This window comes from Plecotus auritus, assembly GCF_963455305.1.
Source record: "Plecotus auritus genome assembly, chromosome: 7".
NCBI lineage: Eukaryota > Metazoa > Chordata > Mammalia > Chiroptera > Vespertilionidae > Plecotus > Plecotus auritus.
The window spans coordinates 150,588,491-150,610,605 of record NC_137774.1 but is presented as its reverse complement, the minus strand read 5'-3'; the positions used below and the strand labels follow the sequence as shown (position 1 = coordinate 150,610,605).

Sequence of the window (22,115 nt, the reverse complement as noted above, 5' to 3'; positions counted from 1 at the left end):
TGCTGAGATAATTCAGTCCACATAAAAAATTCTAAAAATCTCTAATTGCCATATAATATGTAATTTTGAATTCAATATATTAGAGATTCTGGTCACAAAAATATAATTTAACTTATAAAGACAAAATACATCAAGTTTATTTGTGTTGAAGAACAATTTTACATGATGATGAGCTGACATTTTGTTGAAAAGTTTTTTTTTATTTCAAAAGGTTTTTCTTCTACTGTTATAATTAAATAACTGATAATAGGCTTATTTTTTTGCATATGAAAACTATAAAACTAGAAAAAATATAGGGGCCAATTGTTTTAGACCTCTGACGACAGGTAACATAGAACATGATCCTGGAGAGAAGGGAAACTCACAGGTGAGTGACAAATTTGCCTCAGCTCCCTGCAATATTTCATTGCATGCAAATATTTCTTCAGTAATGAAAAAATGGAAAAAATATGCACATTAACTTATTTTCTATATTTTCCAAATGGTATGAGGGTTTCATGGATGACATAATCCAGGGTCACAGAGCAAAGTAATGTGGAAACCAGAAGTATGTTTCTAGTTTGAAATAAAACATAAGTTTTAAGTACTTTTTTTTAACATGAAGAAGAGTAACACTCAAAAAATTCTTAGAAAATTCACATTGTGCCCATGGAATATATACTGATGTGAACTGATTTATTATTCTTGGTCCAAGCTGAGATGACTCAGCTGAGGAGATAAAAACCCAGTTCTGGCACATGGCTATAACTGATCTTTGTGCGAGCTCTATTTGAGTTTAGAAATTGGGAATATTCCAGTGCATTCTGAAATGATTGGAGGTTTCTGGAGAACTATATATTTTTTGTCTACCTTCGTCTTAATTCTATTATAAACTAGAATAAAAGAAACCGCAAAAAGGGTTACTTTCATTTAATCTATGGGTAGGTCTCCTTGTGGTTCAGTAGTTCCTAAATCTCCATTTCCCTGTCCAGCCAGAACACTCCTCTCTGTGTTATATGATGAATTTATATTAGGAGAACATACGGGTGATGTCCCTGGGGTTGGTGCACTAGCTAGCATCTCCTTCAAGAAACTTGTCTATATATAGTTTATTTGGAGAATTTAATAATCAGAAGCCCTAGATAAGCTGCTACTTTATAGTAAATCATGCTTATAGAGGTGGAAGGTAATGGTGGACCTTGTTTTTTTAATACCACTTTAAAAAATGCAGAGTATTAGTTTGCCAACTTACACCAACCAAAAATAATTGCTGAGCTCCCACGTGATAAATCAGAAAGAAAGAAGTGACCTAACAGGCCAAGTTGTTCTCAAGTGAAAACTGATACCCACAACAGTATCAGTCATCATTTTCTTTGCCAGTAAAACATGTGTTTCCTGTTATATGGGGCCAGCCCTAACATACAGGATTTGACATTTGGTAGGTACCCAATAAGTGGAGAATACATCAATGTCAGTTACACTGAATAAAATGGTTTTATGAATAATAGTGCACTGAACACTGGCCAGTAATCACTTGCCTTTTTAAAATCCAGCATGCAGAGTTTGGCTTTCTCTCCAAATTGCCACTTGCACTGCGTGTTTGCATCGTATAACTGTCCCGGCAATTTCTCAGGATACTTGTATTCTTTCACAGGCTTTGGCTGATCAGCAAGGCATGTTGCTTGGGCAGTGCTAAATCAAAGAGGATATGCCAAAAGAATTATCAAAGAGGTACATTCAGTTATGCCATTTCTTCTCATACAGTTTACCACATATATTATATAGGGAAGAGGAAATTTTTCCCTAAAGGTCCAATATAACCATTATCTTAATTAAATTTCAATATAGGGGCCACATTTTCAGAAACTGTTCATTTTTCTTTTTCCAGGAAGGCAATTTGTTTTTTCTTAGATTACTCAAAATCTTCATGGGGAAAAGCGAAATGGAATAATACAACCAGATGTTCAATGTGAAAAGCTCCTATTACAGACCACTTTTATGTACACTTCTTGCCAGGAACAATCAAAAGATGAAATGGGTATTGTAAAAGGCAAAACACAATCTGCCAATTTCCAAGATTAAAATGTATTTTCTCTCCCTGCCTGCCTCCCTTTCTTTCCTCCTTCTTCTAGGCTATGGGACACCTGCACAACAGATTATAGCTTCCAAAGGTTCTGTATGAACCATTGCAACACTTTCCACCAGCAATGCTCTATACTCATGTTAATTTCTTACTAGACTTCGAAGTCCAGGAGGAAAATAACTCTGCTTAAGTTTACTAGCAGATGGCTGAAGGCCAACTAATAATTCCTTCCTCCACAAATACAGTATTTCCTTCCCTACCAGGGCTGTACTTAGGTATAATGTTTGCATTTGGAGGGAGGAGGGACAAGTGTTTGCAAATAGCAACTATATCCTACTTATAAATTTCAATAAGCCAAACGGGGGGAAAAAAGCCCTCTGTAATCACAATAAATTAATCAACAGCAGATCTGTTCATGCATCTCCAACCTTTTCTTTGTGTGCTTGTCCACCTTGATTGGAATCTTTCTGGCCCTAGTCTTCAGGGCCCTAGTCCCAGATTCCTGTGCCTTGGAGCCCACTGATGCATGACTTCAATTAATATCCACACATAAAAAACATGAGAGATGGCACAAGCCACTCTGCATGAGACATTAATCCTACATTCAATGAGGTCAGAAGGTTTTCCAGAGCAAACCAAGAAGTAAAGATGATGTTAAATGATAGGAATGGGCTATGAGTAGTGACTGGCTCACTATATGTGCTCAATAAATGATTTGTCTATTACTGTTACTCTGAGCATGATGCAAGGGCATATTTATAAGTAAAGAAAAATGAATAAAAGCATCATTAACACTTCAAGACAGGGGTGATTTGTCAAATTGTGAATTCCACAGCCCCTCTCTCCAATGGATCTCAAATGATTTCTGTATACTAGTAAGATGTCTCAAATTATTTCCCAAAGTTTATATCAGGGTTGGCAATATTATTCCCTGTCCATGGGCAGGAAACTAGGTAAAGTCAGCTATACTAATTGGCTCACATGAGAGACTGAAAAATTATAAAGAGGTTCACAGGTTCAGGAATTTTTATAGTTTGTGTAAATGTAACTTGCTATTTATAATTCAACCTTAAAATTAAAATCAAAGAGAACTTCCCCTTCTAACTATGGTGGACTGGCATGTATCAAATGGATCCTTCTGTAGGCATCAGGAAACTATTAAACTAAAAAGGACACAAGGAATGAAAATGTACAGAGCAAAGGGAGGCACAGAGCTGAGTCAAACACCCAGTTCTATTTTCCTCCTCAAAAAGGGAATTTGTTGAGTCATAAGCATCTGCTAGGAAGACAAGTGGCAGAGTAGAAAGTGAAAGTTGAGGGCCTGAGGAGCTGAGCAAAGTTTTTGGCAATCTGTGCGGCTGGGAGATGAACATTGGAATGGAGGCTCTGCCGGAAAGGAGGGGCCCTGGTACACCACAGGATTTTCATCGACAGTACAATAGGCCTAATTCCAGGAGTGAGAACAACCTCAATAGGCCAGTTTAGAAAGTGAATGAAGATAAACTCCAACCACCCCATCTGCTAAAAATAAAATCATTACTTTGTCTTTAAATGTTTCATAAACAATGTCCTCATTTATCAAAATTAGTACGTTTACTAGGAGATAAGACCAAATGATTGAAATCCAAGAGAATATACACACAATAGAGGCAGACTCATAGGAAATTCAGCTACTAGTATAATCAGAAATAGACTTCAAAATTACTGTAATGAATAGATTCAAGAACATAAAAACTGAAGAATTTCACCAAAGAAATAATACATACAAAAATATGCATATGGTGTATTATAAAAAGTCATAATATTAACAAAATTGGAATCCAAAAAAAGAGAGAATAGGAAGAATGGGACAGAGTAAATATTTGTAAATAAAATGGCCAAGCATATTCAAAAACTGATGGAACACAGCAAACCATAGATTTAAGCAGTTCTAAAATCCCAAACAGAAAGCACACATAGGTACATATAGGAATTCTACAGAAAACCAAAATCACACACACAAAAATCAAAAGCTACCTGAAAAAAAAAGAGACAAGACTGACAGCTGTTCTTATCAATAGAAATGACAAAAGCCAGGAAACAATGAAATGATAGCTTCAAATTATAAGAGAAAGATACCTGCTGAACTAGAATTCTATTCAAAACCAAATTACCCTTTACAAAGAAGAATAAAATAAAGACAAACATGAATATGCCACTAAGAAGCCCACAATAAAACAAACAAACTAACAAACAATACTCTAATGGGACTGGTTCAGACACAGAGGAAATGCTCTCAGATGGAAAATGGAAATGTTAGAAGCAATGAAGAGCAATGTAAGGGTAATTATGTTGGTTACAAAACCACAGAGAAAAGCACATGGTGGTGAGGATAAGGTCCCTGCCTGGTCAAGAAACATATAGTGCAAAGACTGGGAGCCTGGAAGAACCCCATAGATGGGGAAGATGCAGAACACGCATATCAATGCCAGGATGTGAAAGTCAGCTCCGATTAGCACCACATATGAAGAGCTGAAACTCCTTGTGGTGAGCTCATCCCTCTCAAATCTGGTTAGGCTCATGCTTGGACCTGGTTGCTCCTGCCCTATTGGCCAAATCAGGTCACACAGCTAAGCCCAGAGTCAGTGAGGCAAGTATAGGTATCCGCCAGGATGTGGGTGCAAGAAGGAAAAGCATGACATTTTATAAACAACCTACCAAAATATCTACAAGGATAAAATAGGTTTTGACTCTTTTGCATGCCCTGCACCAAAATCAGGTGGCTTGCATGTGACAAGCAAAACAGTAAACATTGTAGGACAGCGGTTGTCAACCCTTTGGACTTCACGGACCACCAGTGGTCCACAAACCACCGGTTGGCGACTGCTGTTGTAGGAGATCATGGGACAGACTATATGCATGACTTTAAGATAAGCAGAGTGTTTTTTTCAGCAATGCACCAAAAAAATGCTTCTACTGAAGGGAAAATATTGATAATTTGGACTCCATTAAACTTGTGTTAAAGAAAATGAGGCAAGGTCAAATGTACCACAACATGTCAACATCCTTTTCCCACTCTTATTCATGAACCATAAAATATTAAACAGCCTGAGAGATCTTTTAGTTGTATTTCTTCCTTTTCCATATAAAAACTCCAGGGCCCCCAGAAAAGGTTATGTCTCTTACCACCCTCAGGACCTTCCCAGATGTAAGTGATAAAGGTCTGATCAGCATGTAAACTCTGTTTCCCTCTGCTGCTCTTTCCATCACATAGTGGTACCTGTTTTCCAGTCTTCACGTCACATGGACTCTGCAGAAACTGCAACATGCTGTGACTTGCCGGTTTGTTTTTCTTAAGATGAACATTATACAGTGGAGCAAAATGTGCACTGAACTGTACTATTTCCATTAAACCCTAAAGCAAACATAATCAACTCTACAGTCAAATCACAATTTCTCATTGACAGGTGACCAGAACTGGAAGTTTGAGGGGTGCATGGGTCCCCTGTCATATCCTATACCCCTCAAACTTCCAGTTCTGGTCACCTTTCTCATGTACTGATGTGAACTGGTGTGGTCAGAGGGGAGGCATGTTCAATGATCAGTAGTACATGACTTACATTAAAAAAATAAATTGAAGATGAGTCCACGTTGTCATTAAGTTTAAAATAATGAGCTAAATTTTCCCTAAATCCTAGACCTCCAGGATGCAGACATGAGTAAATGTGATGAAGCTGGTGTCTGCTCATAGGAAATGACACATTACTTTATTGACTAGGTTGATGAATGTATTCCAAACATGCATCTGTCCTTCTTGACTCTACCAAGTAGGGAGAAAAGTTGTGCTGACAACTTTAGGCCAATTGAGTTCCTTATTATATGTTTTTTCCGTGTACCACATGCTAAATTGCTAATAAAGGAAACTAGATTCATCATTAAGAGTTTGCATTTATCCTTACTCATTGTTGGGATCATATCCAGAGAGCCACCTAAATTGGTGGAGAATGTAGCAGTGTTTTGATTCCTTGGAAATCAGGAAGTCAGAAAACATGTCAAAGAAGACCTTGTCAGATTCATTAAGCTGATTAAAAGTCAGTGTTAACACGCTGTAGACATGTCCAATTTATAACTGGTCATCTCAAGTAAAGTAAACCTTCATAGTGAACTTGATATTGAATGTCTTTTTTTTTTAAATTTAATCTTCCAAGAAAACAAACTTATGAGTATATAAACTCTTGCATATTTACTTATCATCATGGGGTCCAAAGAAATTAGAAAAGTCCCTGAAAATAAAGGCCCATTACTGAATTGCAACAGAAAGGTTTTACTGATTGGCACAAAAACAAATGAAGATACTTCAGATTACATTAAACCGTTCCAATAACACAGGACAAAAATGGCTTTGAATTCCAGAACCTTAATAATCATTCTGAAAATCATATTCTGATTTGAAGATTACAACCCATATTTAGTGTCATCAAAATAAGTATTCTATAAGCATAAAAATATTTTCTTTCCATGAATTTCCCTATACTTATTGGCAGTTAAAACACTTTTTCTGGATACTTTTATGATGCCGGTTTTCACTGCACATCTGAACTTGGCACCCCCTGTTTCCCAAGATGTCAGTGAACATTAATAAAAGCTGAAAATGTTTATGTTATCTTCATCATAACTAAGAGGATGAAAAAGCAATACAATTTTTTAAAAAAGATTCTAAAATTATAGAAAGAATTGGAGATATAGAAAATTCCTAATTTTTCTTATTAATAGAAGAGTACTGAGAGTCTTAAAATGAATGTTCTTTATTACAGTAAGCAGAATTCTTCACATACCTACATACACATACCCATACTGAACAGCTACAAGAAAAAGCTAAACATAATACTAACAATCCCCAACTTGCTTTCATGAAAATACTATGTAGGGAACAACAAATGCTAAAAGGAACCCCTGTGTGTGTCATGCCAATTGTAGAATAATGTTAACATTGCCTTTTTAAATAATAAAAATAGAAAAATGACCAAGTGTATATCCCTAGTATATAGGCTTATATTACCAAGATACAGATATTGGCCACAAAATTCCCACTCTTCCTGGGTGGCATAAACTATGAAAAGAAAGCAGTCACAGTCAATATTTTGCCTGCAGTCTTAGAATAGGACTATGAGGAAGGGATCACAAGCTGAAGGCTGGAGTCCATGCAAGCTGGTGGCAGGATGCTGGCTCAGAAAATGTGTTATGAGGAGAACTGAAGGAAGAGGTAGCAATCAAGGTAAACCAGCCATAGGTTCACTGATACAGGTGGACATGGAGGAGCAGTCCATCCAATAATAGAAAACAAATATTAGTAAAACTGACTAAAAGAGTTCATTACCATGCTGGAATGGTGTTCTAGAAACAAGACAATGTAAATTGCGCAAAAAAAAAAAAAAAAAAAAAAAAAAAAAAAAAAAAAAGAAAGAAGAAGAAGAAGAAAGAAAGAAAGAAAGAAAAAGAAAGGAAGAAAGAAAGAAAGAAAAGAAAAGAAATAAATAAAAGGAATTCGACTGAAAAAATATAAGAAAGAAAGAGAGAAAAAGAGAATGGAAACCTGAAACCCAAAGTAAGGACCTCAGTGAAACTCAGTGAGAGGCCAGTGGAACTGTGAATGGTATCCAGAGAAGCTAATAGGGATGGCATACTTTTGTCTTTAATTTTTAGCTTTGAGTAACTAGTTCTTAGTTTTGATTACAATAATATATGTTACAAAGACTTGGAAGATAGCTAGCTTCCTGCTAGTCTGGCACTTTTTGGGTGCTGCCAACCTGTTTTTTCTTTCATCTACTCTGATCGAGCCAGTGCCAGTCATGAGCTCTGCAGCTGCCTCTCCATGCTGTGTTGCCTGTTCAGTTGCTGGCATCATATTGTAGTAAAACCAATAAAAGTACAAGAAAAGTGGTTTCATTTTTTATTCCAATTTCTTAAGGTAAGGTGGCTGTGTAGACTGACCCAGGATGGAATCACTCCAGAGTTGGGTTTAGAGGAGGGCAGAAGTGGGAGATCACACGTATGTAATCAGGTATGGAAGGGTACAGACAGGTAACTTTATATCAATGGTTTTCTTTTCTGTGTTTGTATTAATATTTATGAATATACACTATATAACATATAAATATAATTTTATTGTAAAAAATTTGTAAAATCTATTTTTTATATAAAATGTATAATATATAAAGTATTATGTAAACATAAAGGATATTCATAAAGTATAAAGAAACATTTTATAAGTGCATGCACATATGTAAATCTTTAGTTATTTTTATATATACATATGCATAGTTCTATTTATTTTTAAAATGATGTGCTGATAAAAGCTTTGCTTTTCTTCAAATATTGGTATTTGCTCTATTTTATGTTAATACATACAGATTATATCTCCTTTTTGTTGCTTTGGTTTCTAGAAAGATCCTAGACCAATTTTAAGCTTCACAATCGCAGCTAAAAATTGTCCTTTAGGATCTATATAATTGTTTTTTTCCTTGGTCTTCATTTGTTTTTCATTTGCTTTTCTCTGCATCTGCTTGTGAATTATACTATTTTTTGTATGCTAATCCATTCCAATTTCTTTTTTTATTTAATAATTTTTATTGTGTTCATATTTATTGTTAGTCTTTACTTCACAGAAAAGATGTAGTTGCCAAGGCATTCTAAAAATATAGAACAGTTTCATTTTTCAATACTTAAGCTCTTAGTGCTGGATGATTGTTTGGAGATTGTGATTGTTTTATATTCACTCAGTCACCCAGAAAAGAACATTCACACAGGTCTATGCTTCCTTATCCAAACCTTTGGTGTTAGCATGTTTTTAGGATTGTTCAGATTTTAGAAAACTAATACAGTGCATATACTATATATTATATAACCACTCCAGCAGGGGCTAGAGCAGGGCCCTGTAATCAAGCACATAATGTTTTTATAGCAAAAATTAGGAATCATCACTTTAAACATATTCTGGAGCAGTGAGAAATTACGTTGAAAAGGATGTGTCTTATACTTCCATCTTTCTTATTGTACAGGTACTTTTCAATTACTAAAGAACTCTTTATTTCCCTAGGCCAGGATATTCTATATTTAAAAGAAATTGTTTTTAAAAATCTGTAACTACTACATTCTTATTTTGTGTATGTAATAAAGAATATAAATTGGAAGAAATAAATCTCTCAAATTAAAAAAAATAAATTTTTTAAATTCAAGGTGTTTATAAGCTAATGTATGTCAGCTAGTAGAGTACACATTGGTTAGCTTTAGGTAACTTTACCAGGAAATGAGTTAACCAACCCCAAATTCCAACAGTCTGTGTAATTTTAATACAGTTTTTACAAAATGTTAACAAATAACGTCTGACTATGTAGGCAAATCAGATTGAGTCAAAATGAGGTAAAATACATCTGTCATTTTTTCCCTTCTTTTTTTTATTCCAATTGCTTAAGGTAAGGTGATTTCATTTGTTATCTTTCTACAAGAATATACAATTGAAATGGAAGTGATAATTCTTATATTTTCTTTTACAAATCTAAAAAATATGAATGTGTTTAGTTGAGAAGTACTAGAACAGTCGTGGGCAAACTACAGCCCGCGGGCCGGATCGGGCCCGTTCGGCTGTTCTATCCGGCCCACGGAGCCGAAAGAGCGGAGGGTTCTCTTGCTCTCCCCTCCGCTCCTTCACCAGCAGCAGTGTTAACATGGCAACGTCGGGAAACACAGCCACAGCTCCTTCTTCTGAGTGGGTGGATTTATATCCGCCCATTCAGTAGAAGGAACAACCTCTCAATCTTCCAGAGGCTGCTTGTAATGCCCGCGGATGCGTCCCCCGACATCACCCTGGGAATGCGTAGACACGTTATCGTGGTGATGTAGGGAGACACGCCCCTGTAGAGCACAGTACCAGAGCATTAGCTAAAAAGGAGACCAACAACACTGTTCCCACTGAAGTTGATGTTTTAAAGACCAAAAACCTTTCAACCCAGTCTACATTGCCATCTACATCTACGTCCCAGGCATAATTTGGAAGTTGCACTAAAGAAAATGTTTAATTTACTGTTTACACATTTTGTTCTTTCCTATTTGTTTTAGTTTTAAATTATTTTATTATATTTAAGTTTAATTTGAAAGGCTTTTGTACCTTTCCTTTGTTAGGCAATTTTATTTTGCCTTTGCCATCTTCAATATAAGGTATGTTATTGTGCTATGATTCCTCCATGTTTTGAAGTTTCAAATTATAATAATTAATGTTTACATTCTTCTTGTTAAAATGTTTGAAATGAATAAAACTATTGAAATAAAAAAAAAAGACCGTACCCTTTTATGTAATGATGTTTACTTTGAATTTATATTAGTTCACACAAACACTCCATCCATGCTTTTGTTCCAGCCCTCCGGTCCAGTTTAAGAACCCATTGTGGCCCTTGAGTCAAAAAGTTTGCCCACCCTTGTACTAGAATCAGTAGATAATTGTGAATCAGTGAGTTGTTAGCAAGCAAACACAATTCTTCTGTGTCTGGTAAAATACATTTCTGATGAATAAATATGTCCTTCATCCTGAATAAGAGCAGTTCTCCTTCCTGGGAGCTAAATAAATAATAATGTTCCCATTTTGGGTGTGTCTTCCAGGAGGAACAAAGATATCAAACCATAGTCTTATCCAGGTATCACCATGGTCCTCAAAGATTGTGTTCAGAAGGGAAGAAAGGGATGGTGAGAAGTTCAGGTGGATCCAGCACCTCAGTTCTTATGCCCATGTAATCAGCTGTCTATGTTTATTATCAGATATAAGTCATCAAGAGTTAAGAGCTACTTTCTAAGCAAATAAAATTCTCCCTCATCTTTATATTTGAGCCAAGTAATTTTTTAAAGTAACTACATATAAAAACAAAAATAAATGTTATGAATTCAACAGAATTGCTTTTCCTTGGCTCTTTAAATATATGGTTCTTGGAGTCAGTGAAGAGAAGTCAGGTCTAAGGTTCAGCATTCCTAGGTTCTATTTTCAATTCTGCCACTAACTAGCTGGTCCCTGCAATCTTAGCTACTTCACTTATAATGTGATTTGGGGCTGGTGATACAGCACATGTTACTTTCTGTATGAATCCTCTTGTTCTTTTCCTCCAGAGCACACAAGTAGACATCTCTTAGCCCCACTTCACTTTGGAGGGCCCTCAGCTGAATTCTCAGTTCCAAAAATACAGCGCCTTTCCTGCACATCCTCCAGTACTGTCTTTTGCCAGCCACTGGCTAGATGCAGTAGAGAACAAGATCCTAGAAGAGGAAAGAGCCACAGGGTGGAAGGAACCTGGGTCCCCAAATGACATGGAGCAGAGATCTCACCAATCTACACTGGCATGTGGTGCAAGTCAGAAATAGTTATGGTTTAAAGCTTAAGTCAAACTATAAATGCAAATTCATTGAGATTTGGGGAATAATCTACCTTATTAACAGATCTAATGATGTTTCTTAAAGTCCCTTCTTTCTCTAAAATTTTAAAATATAATGACTATTGTTCAGGAAGTCAAACCCTACCTTCCAAATATTTTATACCCTAAATGAATTAGTGCTATAATCAAATTTCCTAAAAATAATGATTAAAATAATAGGCTTTTACAGGCAGGTTAAGGTTTATATATTCAAGTTTTTCCCCCTATTAAGAAATGAATTTTGTTAAAAAAATTTAAGTGTGCTTTACCATTGTGTGCACTGATGTATACATGCCAGATCTTCCCATTCAAGGACTGAAATGTCTAGTTATAGACAAGAGAATTAAAAAAAAAAACAAACTAAATGTAGAAAAAATATTTTGGCTTGGTAAGTATCATATGGACTTCCTTTGAGTTTAAAGGTTGAATGATGTTGGATTAAGCCTACAGGCCTCCATGCTCTAAGGAAGTGTTTGGCAAACTCCTTAGTCAAATAAATATCTCAAGACACTTTCAAATGGGATCCATCTTGGGAAGTCACACCCAAGCTTGGGACTGCTTGGACAGGATCAGGCTGACCAGGTATTGACCATCAAAAGCACCAAGAGATATACAACCGGCTTCAAAAGTTCATACCTTAAAAATTTGTGCAGGTACTGGCGGCTGCAGGGTGACCAAGAGAAGACCCCATTGCGTCCTGCTAATGTAGGGGACATTATGTTGCCCTCAGACTTTTTGCACATGTTCCCTTCTCCATCATGGATCATGCCAAAGCTACGAGAGAGAGAAATGGTTCTTTCAAAAACAAAGAATGGTTTAAATTATCTAATACACTCTAACAAGCACAAGTAAAGACACTGTGAAGACTCCCCTACTTTTGTGTGCTAGTCAGGCAGAGAAATTATGGCTTTAACAGCCAAATTGTGGAGACAAGGCAAAGATTCATAGACTTTTCCTGAAGAACTACCATTCACTGAGTTGTTTGAAAGGACTCACAAATATCAAAACAGAGCATTCAGATCAAGGGCCAGCACTGTCCAGATGTTGCTAAGGGCAGATGCTTTCTTTATAAAAAAGCATTTCAAATGGCATGGGTGGGCCATTTGTTTGATCTTGGTAGAGCTAAAACTGTTCTATATTCCTTCATTCCCTCTATGCTCTTTTCTGCTCAGAATTTCCAGTGTTTGTCAGAAATACAGATGCCAGACTCCCCAGGTGTGTTTGATACCTAACACAATTTGAGAATTACTAGCCAATTACTCCAACTCTTGGTCCCTGCACCTACCCAGTACTGCTCCATCTAAGGCTAGGTATACACTGCCAGAGGCTGTGACAGCTGGACATTTATTGACCCAAATACTCCCTACATCCCTTTGGAGGAAGTGTCTCTATGGAACCCCAATGGGTGGCTACAGTTACCTTTATTTCTGGGCCTTGTTTGACAGAATATGAAGCATGCTACCTATTTTTCTAAATGTAAACCTCACTAGAAGCCTATAACATAGGTATAATATAAAGACAGCAAGACTGAGGACTTGAGAGAGGCTTGCCCAGGGTCTCAGAGTCAGGACTGGAACCTGACACTCTAATGTCAGAGCCCAGGCAGGACCCATGCAATATTATAACCCAAGCATGATTGAAGGGTGTATCTAAGAAATTCTAGTGTGCAAACATTGTCCAATTTCTGCAAAATTCCTACTCAGTACCAAGGGTGATGTATATGCAGTCATTTCAGCCTCCACCCATTCTCTGAAGTTCTATTAAAGCAATCAATCAAGGCCAGAGTAACCATACGGTAGAGAAAATGTGTCATGGCTATGGAAAAGATTCAGAATGTAATCACATATGGGTGGCTGCTTTGGGGAGAAAGTGACCAAAATGAAATACCAACATACCCACCCCTGGCTGGCCCTTGATCTGAATGTGGAGAAGACACATTATGGGCCATCAAGTGCCCTAGATAAGTTTGTCACCACTTTTGCCTACATTTCTAAGAAATTCAAAGTCACACTACCCCAGGTCTGAGAACATCTTGGTCTTAAACTTTTCATGTAAGGTATTTTCAATGATTCTTTCTAGCATTAATCTCAAACTCTGCTGTGCATCAGAATATCTGAGAAATACACTGTATAGTGTATCTATGCAAAGCCCACCCTGATAGGTTTCTGATTTAGTAGATTGTGGGTTTGGCTCTGGCACTTGGGTGTATTCTAACACAGTAAGTTGATTCTGATACCCACCCAATCTGAGCACCACTATTTTAAGAGTTGTGTTTCCAAGTAGTACAACTCCCATAAATGGTACTGCGATGGATGCCAGCACATTAGCATGAAAGTGCCACAATGATCACATTTAATATTAACATTAATATAGTCATGGAAGAATGACTAGAACACATTCTAAAGATAAGGTTGGTATTTGGCAACCCAGAAATATGATTAATATTCAAGTTATACATGTTGGATAAATTTTTGCTTCCATGAACCATAGTACTTTATTCAAAGTGACTTCACCCCATATATTAATGCACTAAATATATACATATGTATTTTTTCTTTTTTAACTACTATCTAATAAATTTCTAAAGAACAGAGATTCTTGTTATCCATGCTTATAACCCCAGAGTCAGTGGGCTCACCAGTCCACAACAGGTTCTCTATTCATATTTGTTGAATGAATAAAGAACAACCTTCCAGCTTTAACACCAACTCAATTATCCACATAGAAACATAATTTCAAAATAAATTAGACTGGAGAATTATGTTCAGTGTCAGATGCCTTTAATGTCTTCTATAGTACTTTCTTGAGTGATTCAATTACATTAAGTATTCCTTCATTATTAATGACATACCCAGATGAACAGCCAAGTATATTTAGAGGTTGTATCAATTATGTCAGGCTGTTTAGATAAAAGGGGTTAAGGAAATGAGAAACTCTCTAAAGAAACCATCTTGGATAATAAATCACATCCTTGGCCTGATGATGTTAACCGCTGGTAGAACCCAGATGTCCAGAGCTCTGATGCAGGTTTTTCAAAAAGTCTCTGTCATTCATAAATGGTTTGACTTTGGGCAAATTACTTAAGTCCCTGAGTTTCAGTTTCCTCACATAAAATGGGATAATAAAGTTTCCTCAGAATACTTGGCACCCTGCATGTCACAAACTAAATTTCAACAATTCTATCCATTTCTCTGATTCAAATAGGATCTTGGTCAAATCACTTAACACCTAGACACCATTTGTGTGTGTGTGTGTGTGTGTGTGTGTGTGTGTGTGTGTGTGTGTTTCAAATACTTTTGGACACAGGAACAAACAAAATAATTTTAAGAAGAATGACAATCAATATAATTGGTAAGAAGTGACCCTCTAATTGCTGGGGTTCCCTGGAGTGCAGTCTGAGAATCACCAGACGAATGATCTCTGTGGCACAGGCTTGCTCTGATAGTGTACATATCCTTCAGATCACCCAGTGCCTCCTGACCCAGCAAGAAGAGCTCAGGTTAATGACAGAGCACAGCCACAAACCGGTGGTGTGTACATATCACCATTAAATGCTCAAAAGGTATCTAACGTCACCAGCTGAGTATGCTTAAAGTGAATGATATTAGCAAGCCAATTCTGTTTCTTCCGAGAACACTTGCCTCATCTTCCCTGACTGTATCTCTAGGAATGCCTACAGCCCTCACTTTTCTTCTCTAGTATGCCATGTTTATTTTATCTTTCTGTTAGATATTTGTGGGGTTTGGATCACTAGTCCTTTTATAGAATCCTAAACAATGCTTTGCTGGCAGGATGCAAATTGTGTCCAGAGAATAGGTCCATAAATACTAAACAAACAAACAAACAAAAACAGGAAACAAAATGATAGATTATACATACTTCTGAGCACAGTAAATGTGTTTTAATATTGTCTTAATGGTCTGAAATGATCATGCAAATCAAGTATTTCACCATATATATATATATATATATATATATATATATATATAAAATAGAGATGTTCAGCTCAAATAATATCATTGTAATTGTGCCTGCACATACCTGCTAAGGATTCCACAGGCTCCACTGGTTTTGCAGATATAAAGGTAGGCAAGGGAAGACCAGGCAATGTGCCCTAGTCACTCTCAGGCTGTAGGAGGACTACCATGTATCCGAGTCCCAGGGAGCTAACCATTAAATGACATGACTTCCCTTTTCAAACGGGGATTTTCAAATAAATGACATATTCTTTAAAATGTGTAATTTGTTCCTCAATGTATTTATGCCAATTCTTCTAAACTTGCATGTAGCAAACTGCACATCCTGTGTCATGAGATTTAATATAACCAGGACACTCTTCCTTTCCCACCTGCTTAAAAGCAATCCTGACTCAATCCCACATACATACTAAGAACACACATTCTCGCTTCTGCTTCCAGTCGTTCTTCCTCCATTTTCCAACACAAATCTAAACGCTTGTTCTTAGCAATTTCTATTTTTAGGTCAGATTCCCCAGTATAAACTTCAAGATGTTTTGGAGATGAAAACAACTAAGTTTAATAGAAGAAACTGTCTGGACATTAACTGAAATCTTTCTTCGAGTTAAAGATTAGAAAGCCTATGGCTGAAAGCATGGGGAAGCCCTCCTCCACCCTAAACAATGTCCTCTGAATGTAAGCAAAACTGAAGAGGTAAGCGTCACCTGTGAAATATGATTTTTATACAGACCTAATAGATTTAAAGTTGTCTTTTAATTCTTAAGGTACCAAACTCTAAAATTGACTTTGCTTGGAGCTCACTGCAAAGGATAAGATAAAGGAATGCTGTTTATTTATAATGTTTGATCCATATAGCAAACCGATAGTCCCTTTTTCAAGAACAATAGTTATGAAATAAATGAACTGAATAAATGTGCTTGTCTTCAAATAAAATTCACAGAGTTTAATTATTGAGTCTTCTATGCCATACCCTCTCTCATTTGATATACTTTAAAATACTCCTCATTTGTTCACTTGCTCACTCCCCAACTCACTCCCCCCATGCCATTCATTCGGATTTGCTGAATATTCATTATAGCCTGTCTGCTAAGCTAGTGAAGGAAGATGAGAGATTGTTCTGAGTGGTTTATGTGGTTTGAGATACATGAAAAATTGCTCTGCATATTTATAAAAAGTGTTCCACAAAGAGAAGGTACTACAATTATTATTGCCATTGTTGTTATAACTATTATTATCACTCATTTTGGCACTTAGCACATGCAATTAATTTGCAAATTTCTTATAGATATGTCCTATTTCAATAAGATCAAAAGCTATTTCATGGGCAAATTGTCTCTTTAGAGCTTCCAGTTCCTCTATCTCTTGCACAATGTCCTCTAAACATCAGGTGCTCACTAAGGAGTTGATAATTTTCTGGAGATTAATTCTATAGGGAGTGGGACTCCCCTTCATCCAAATCTAGAGCACTGTTCTTCCTTCCATCTATATTCCCTCTTGCAAGTACAAGCACTTATCTATTGTTTAGAAGAAACTCTTTTTCCATCTAGACAGAGCCCAAGTGATAAGAGGAAATATTAACAATCGACTTCTAAGATAAAATAATAGCAAACACTGATAGTCATTGACATTGAAGACCCCAGTGTTGGATGTATCAAGTTTAGCTTCCGTTAAATTCACCACCTGCAACTGCTTGCACTACCAATGCCCATATCTCAACTACTTATCTAATGCCGATTTGCTCAGCCCTCGGTGACTTAAATATTTCTTACCTTGATTGTTTAATTAAATTCAGGTATGGTTCAGAGGACAGCAAGAGCCCCGTGTCGTTAAAATAATGAGAGTTTTTGAAGTTCTAACTCTAGTAGTCTATTAAAAAAACAATTATGATGTAACTGCTGAAAGCTTTATGAAGTGTAGGTGCAATTTTCTGGGCACTGAAAAAGTCAATCATTACCTATAATGATGAAGGAATCAGTAATGGGATATACAGTTTCACTTTCAGGTCATCAGTTCATACACAGCCCAAGTCTGCATGGCGTCCGTGTGGTGCCATTACACACAAAGGTGCACACACGAACATACATACACAAACATGCACATACAGATGCTTTGAACAGGTCGGGGTAACAAGTGATCTCAGTACGTTTTCTAAATAGGGGATGGAGACCAAATCACAAACTCTGCCTTTTGTAAGTTTTATGGATTTTGCAAGTAAAATTGGGGTTAATGTAAAAAGGAGAAAAATTATATTTCCTGGTTGTGCATTTTCTAGGAAAAATTTCAAGTTCAACTGCAGTATAGTAGGAAAACACCTTCATACAGTCAGTGTTCCTATGAATCATGGCAATTGTAGGAAGTTAGCAAGGGCCCGTTAAAAAAATTAATAGATGGTGCCTCAAGGAAAGGCAAGCTTACAGCATTATAGGTCTAAGAAACCTTATCCTATATAATAAAGTGGTAATATGCAAATGGTCATTATGCCGTGACGTGTAACGACCAATCAGCAGAAGGGCAGGGCAGTGAGCTACAAGCAGCAGAGAGCTACAGGAGGGTGGGGCAGTAAGGTACGTGTGGCAGAGAGCTACAAGCGGCAGTGGGTGGGGCAGCCAGCTGAGACAAGCAGCAGCGAGCTACTCGCACACAGATTCGTGTGCAGGGCCACTAGTCTAATAATAAGTTTCTATTGATAGAAATTCTTCATTCCACAGGAATAAATATAAGCTTTTCACATAAAAATATGCCACCCATTGCTAAGAGCTGCTTGTCCAGGAGCAGAATCTGTCTGTGCCAAGCTGCCAGGTTCACCACTCACCCTGATGCTGCCCCATTTGAAAACTGGCAACACTTGGAGAATGGGAACGTGGGAAGCAAACCATCTACTGGATGAAATCTTAGATTTCATCTCCCAATATCCTGTAATGCTTGCACTCCTCAAACTCTGCTCAGCACACCAATCATAAAACACCTCTCCAAATTCTAAAAGCGATATGAGAACATGAACTCAAGAGTGACAAGTTAACAACAGAAGGGCCTGTTACTGCCCTCTGTTATCTGGAGCCCCCAACAGGAGCTGACCATGGAATAGGATTAACACAGGACAGAGGAGCAGGACTGATACAAGTGTCTGCAATGACAGGTGCATGTATGAGCAGGAATGTAAGGGAAGAACACGGTAAGGAAAGTATAAACACATGCAATGAATGTGCAGGACAAGGTATTAAAATAAAAACAAAAGAAGTACCTAAGTGACAATATTTACAGCCTGTCAATGACATTCTCCTTGGATATATGTGAACCCCCCTTACAGACTTGACCTAATGAATCCATATTTCTATGGCAACCAACCAAGAGGGAAAGGACCCCGGGCTCCATCCTCCCATGCACATGTACTTACTTGTGTCCAGACTCGTGGGCGATGGTGAAAGCCAGTCCAAGACCTGTATCTTCATTAATCGTACAGCTGCGATATTTACTACACATTCCACTTATGGGCGCAAATCCTATGGGCATAAAGGTCAAAAGAATATATAGCAGTTTTCAATAAAATAAAGGAAGAGGGCGTATTATACAGGCTAATTTACCCTCCATCCTTTAGGGAAATTTGGTTCTCATATTCATCTGCTGAAATATGAAATGGGAAACCCTTAGACTCTTAACAAAAAGTGCTCTTAACAATGTGGGAGTAGGGGATCTGTTTTCTGCATGGAAAACTCTTCAGGGCTCTATGAAATGTTCATATCACAGGCTACGACTTGGACACAGTAGAAGAGGGGTTTCACTGCAGATGGAGGAGAATTTCTGTCTTTTTCTATAATCATATGTATTCTCAAAAGACGAAATAAAAAGTGCTGTGGGGAATGGGTGTGTCAGGAAGTCCCAGTCCCAAGACCACACAGGTTCAAGGATTTGCCTGGAGGACACACATAGACCCAGAAGTTGTTATATTCACAGATATGATTTAGCATGGCAAAAGGATAGAGAGAAAAATTAGCAAAGGAAACAAGTACACGAGGAGCTTGGGGGAAGCATGCATGAGCTTCCAGAGCCCTCTTCCAGTAAATCCACACAGGATAGGACTGATTTCCCTAGTAACATGTCATGACAACAAGCGTAGACTGTTGTCCACCACGGAAGCTCATTAGAGACTCAGGACCCAGGGGTTTTATTGGGGCTGATCACAGAGGCAGCCTCTGCCTGGCATGGACCCAAATTCCAGACTCCAGGGAGGAAAGCAGGTGTTCCACATAATTCACATTATTTGTACAAACAATTTTGTCAAAGTGAGCCACACATGTCAGGTAAGATGGTGGGAAACTTCTTGAAATTTAAGTTCTCAGAGGCCAGCTAAGGGCCAACCTCATAAGCAGGTCTTCCTAGGATAAGAAGTCAGGTTAACCCATATTAAACTAAGTCCTCTCTGAATGGTTTTATAATAAAGGATCTTTCCCCCTAAAATCCTAGGGAAAATGGAGAGTTAGGAAAAATGTCCAGGAGAGCTCTGGTCAGGAGCATACTGTTTTACACTAACTATTTGGAAAAAATATCAAAGTGCTGCCTCTAAGATTTACTCAGCCTTATAAATATATAAAATGGTTATGAGACATTAATAAAGAAATTTTTAAAAATCAGGGATATAATATAGTTGTAATATCTCTATAATATTCATAAATGTACCATTTCTGCCACATAATAAGACACTCTTGACTCTATTGATTCCATTCTCTTGGAAGAAGAAATGAAAAAAAAATCATTTCTTAAGTTAGAAGAGACAAAAACTCTTGACTATGTTAGGAACATTCCTTTGCGAAGTAATCACTTTTGATGAATAAATTCAAATTTTTATTTTTGGCCAAAGTTCATACAAGGACGCAATTTTCTTCTTTAAAATTGTACTCAGCAGTGGCTACCACTTACAGATTGGGAATAGGGGCAAAAATTCACTATATACGGCCACAGAAGGCACATAGCACATATGTGGTCCTCAAAACTATGCTGGATGATCTTACCCAAAGTATCACAGGGCTCATTCTTCCAGGAGCATATGTCCAGACCGGTGAGTAAGATGGCGTGGTCATGGCGAGTTCCATCTTTCCCCATCAAACCAGACTGCCACTGGCAGAAGCTACTTAAGGTGTGATCCGCGTGATGGCTTATCACAAGCCCTGGCTAGAGAGAGCAAGACCACCACGAGAACAGAAAGAAAACAGAGTATAATGCAATTGTTACTAGCATTGGTATCACAGCAAACTCTCATTAACTTGGGTTTCAAATACATAGTTGGATCCAAATAGCATATGTGCTAATGCATCCATTTTATGTATTACAACACAAAAAAGTATTTTACAAAAAACCATAGAGATTTAGTGTATATTTCTCTAGTTCTGTGCTAAAACAGTTGGGATGTATTTAGCTGACCCTGAATGCATTTTCAGTGATCCATGAAAGATTATTTTTGTGTATAAAATTTTTGCATTTAAAATCTTTGCAAAATTATATAAGACAATAGAATCATTTGCATGTGACTAAACACATACACAAAGCACACCAGTCACTGAATGTTTACTTCATTAGCAACTTGAGCAAGTGGGATTTCCAACTTATAGCCCTTTTAATATTTATTATTGCAGTGTTACTAAGTCACCACAGAGGTATCATATTCATAAGAAAGGCAGGTCAATTGGGAAAGCTTTATTTCTGGAAAATAGACTGGAACTGGAAGGAAACCACATAGAAAACATGTGACCTTATTCGCATATACCAAGGTCTAGTAAAGTAACTGTGAAATATCAGAAGAACTTGTGAACACTTGGGAAATGAAGAATTTGGGAGCAGCAGGAACATTCAGAAGAACAGGCTGCAATGAGTGGTGTGAATCTTATTCATAGCAATGCTCTATATTCCTATGATGGTCACAGAAAACCAGATCAAATACCTCAATTCTAGGACAACTTGTGTAAGACTTTCATGACTGGAATGTTGTGTTGGAATTTTTGTCCTTCAGTCATGCAATATGTTTTCTCTTTACAAGTTTTTGTCTTTCCCAGAAATTCAAATACACCTGAGCTAGATGTTGTATATCAAAACTGGGGCATGCCTTCCATTCTTCAGCTGGCGATTTCCAGGAACACTGCATTAATCAAAGTTAACACAGGTGTACGATCAAAAGATAACCTCTCCTATTCTTTGTAGCTTGGAGGAATTCCAAGGTGAAAACAATTTAATACAAGGAATAATTAACCTGTCACCTGAGAAACCCTGCTGGCTCAGCACCCCCTCCCTAGACACATACTTACACAAAAGACAATGAGGTTGTATCTTCCTGACTATTCAGGCTAGAAATAGGCATGTCCTAGCTACCCCCACTCTGTCCAGGAAAAGAGCAGAGTTCCAGAATATTAAAGCCCATAGGCATCTTAGATCTTAGATTTCATCTAAAAATCATTTGTTTTATAAATAAACAAATAAACTATGACTAACAGGAGATTCTGCTAAGGCATCAGCAATGGTGGAACTGGATGCAGGGTGCCTGACTCGGGTCTCAGGCTCACTCTCCCATGCCCAGTCAATGATCACCTTGGGCCAGAATAGAAGTGAGAGCCTTTGATGGCTGAGATGCCCCCCTGTTATTTATGCCACGAGATGTTC

The 22,115-nt window shown here is 37.3% G+C and overlaps 1 protein-coding gene across 1 annotated transcript in view; it reads right to left on the bottom strand.

Moving 5' to 3' along the window:
• The window catches only part of ADAMTS16 (ADAM metallopeptidase with thrombospondin type 1 motif 16), a 110,589-nt gene that overhangs the window by 45,662 nt on the left and 42,812 nt on the right, over positions 1–22,115 (bottom strand). Inside the window, exons 7-10 of the mRNA XM_080678153.1 lie at positions 20,477–20,636; positions 18,865–18,970; positions 12,130–12,267; positions 1,518–1,671 (exon numbers count right to left, since the gene is read on the bottom strand). Coding sequence (XP_080534279.1) covers positions 1,518–1,671; positions 12,130–12,267; positions 18,865–18,970; positions 20,477–20,636 — 558 coding nt within the window. The remainder of the gene's footprint in view (positions 1–1,517; positions 1,672–12,129; positions 12,268–18,864; positions 18,971–20,476; positions 20,637–22,115) is intronic.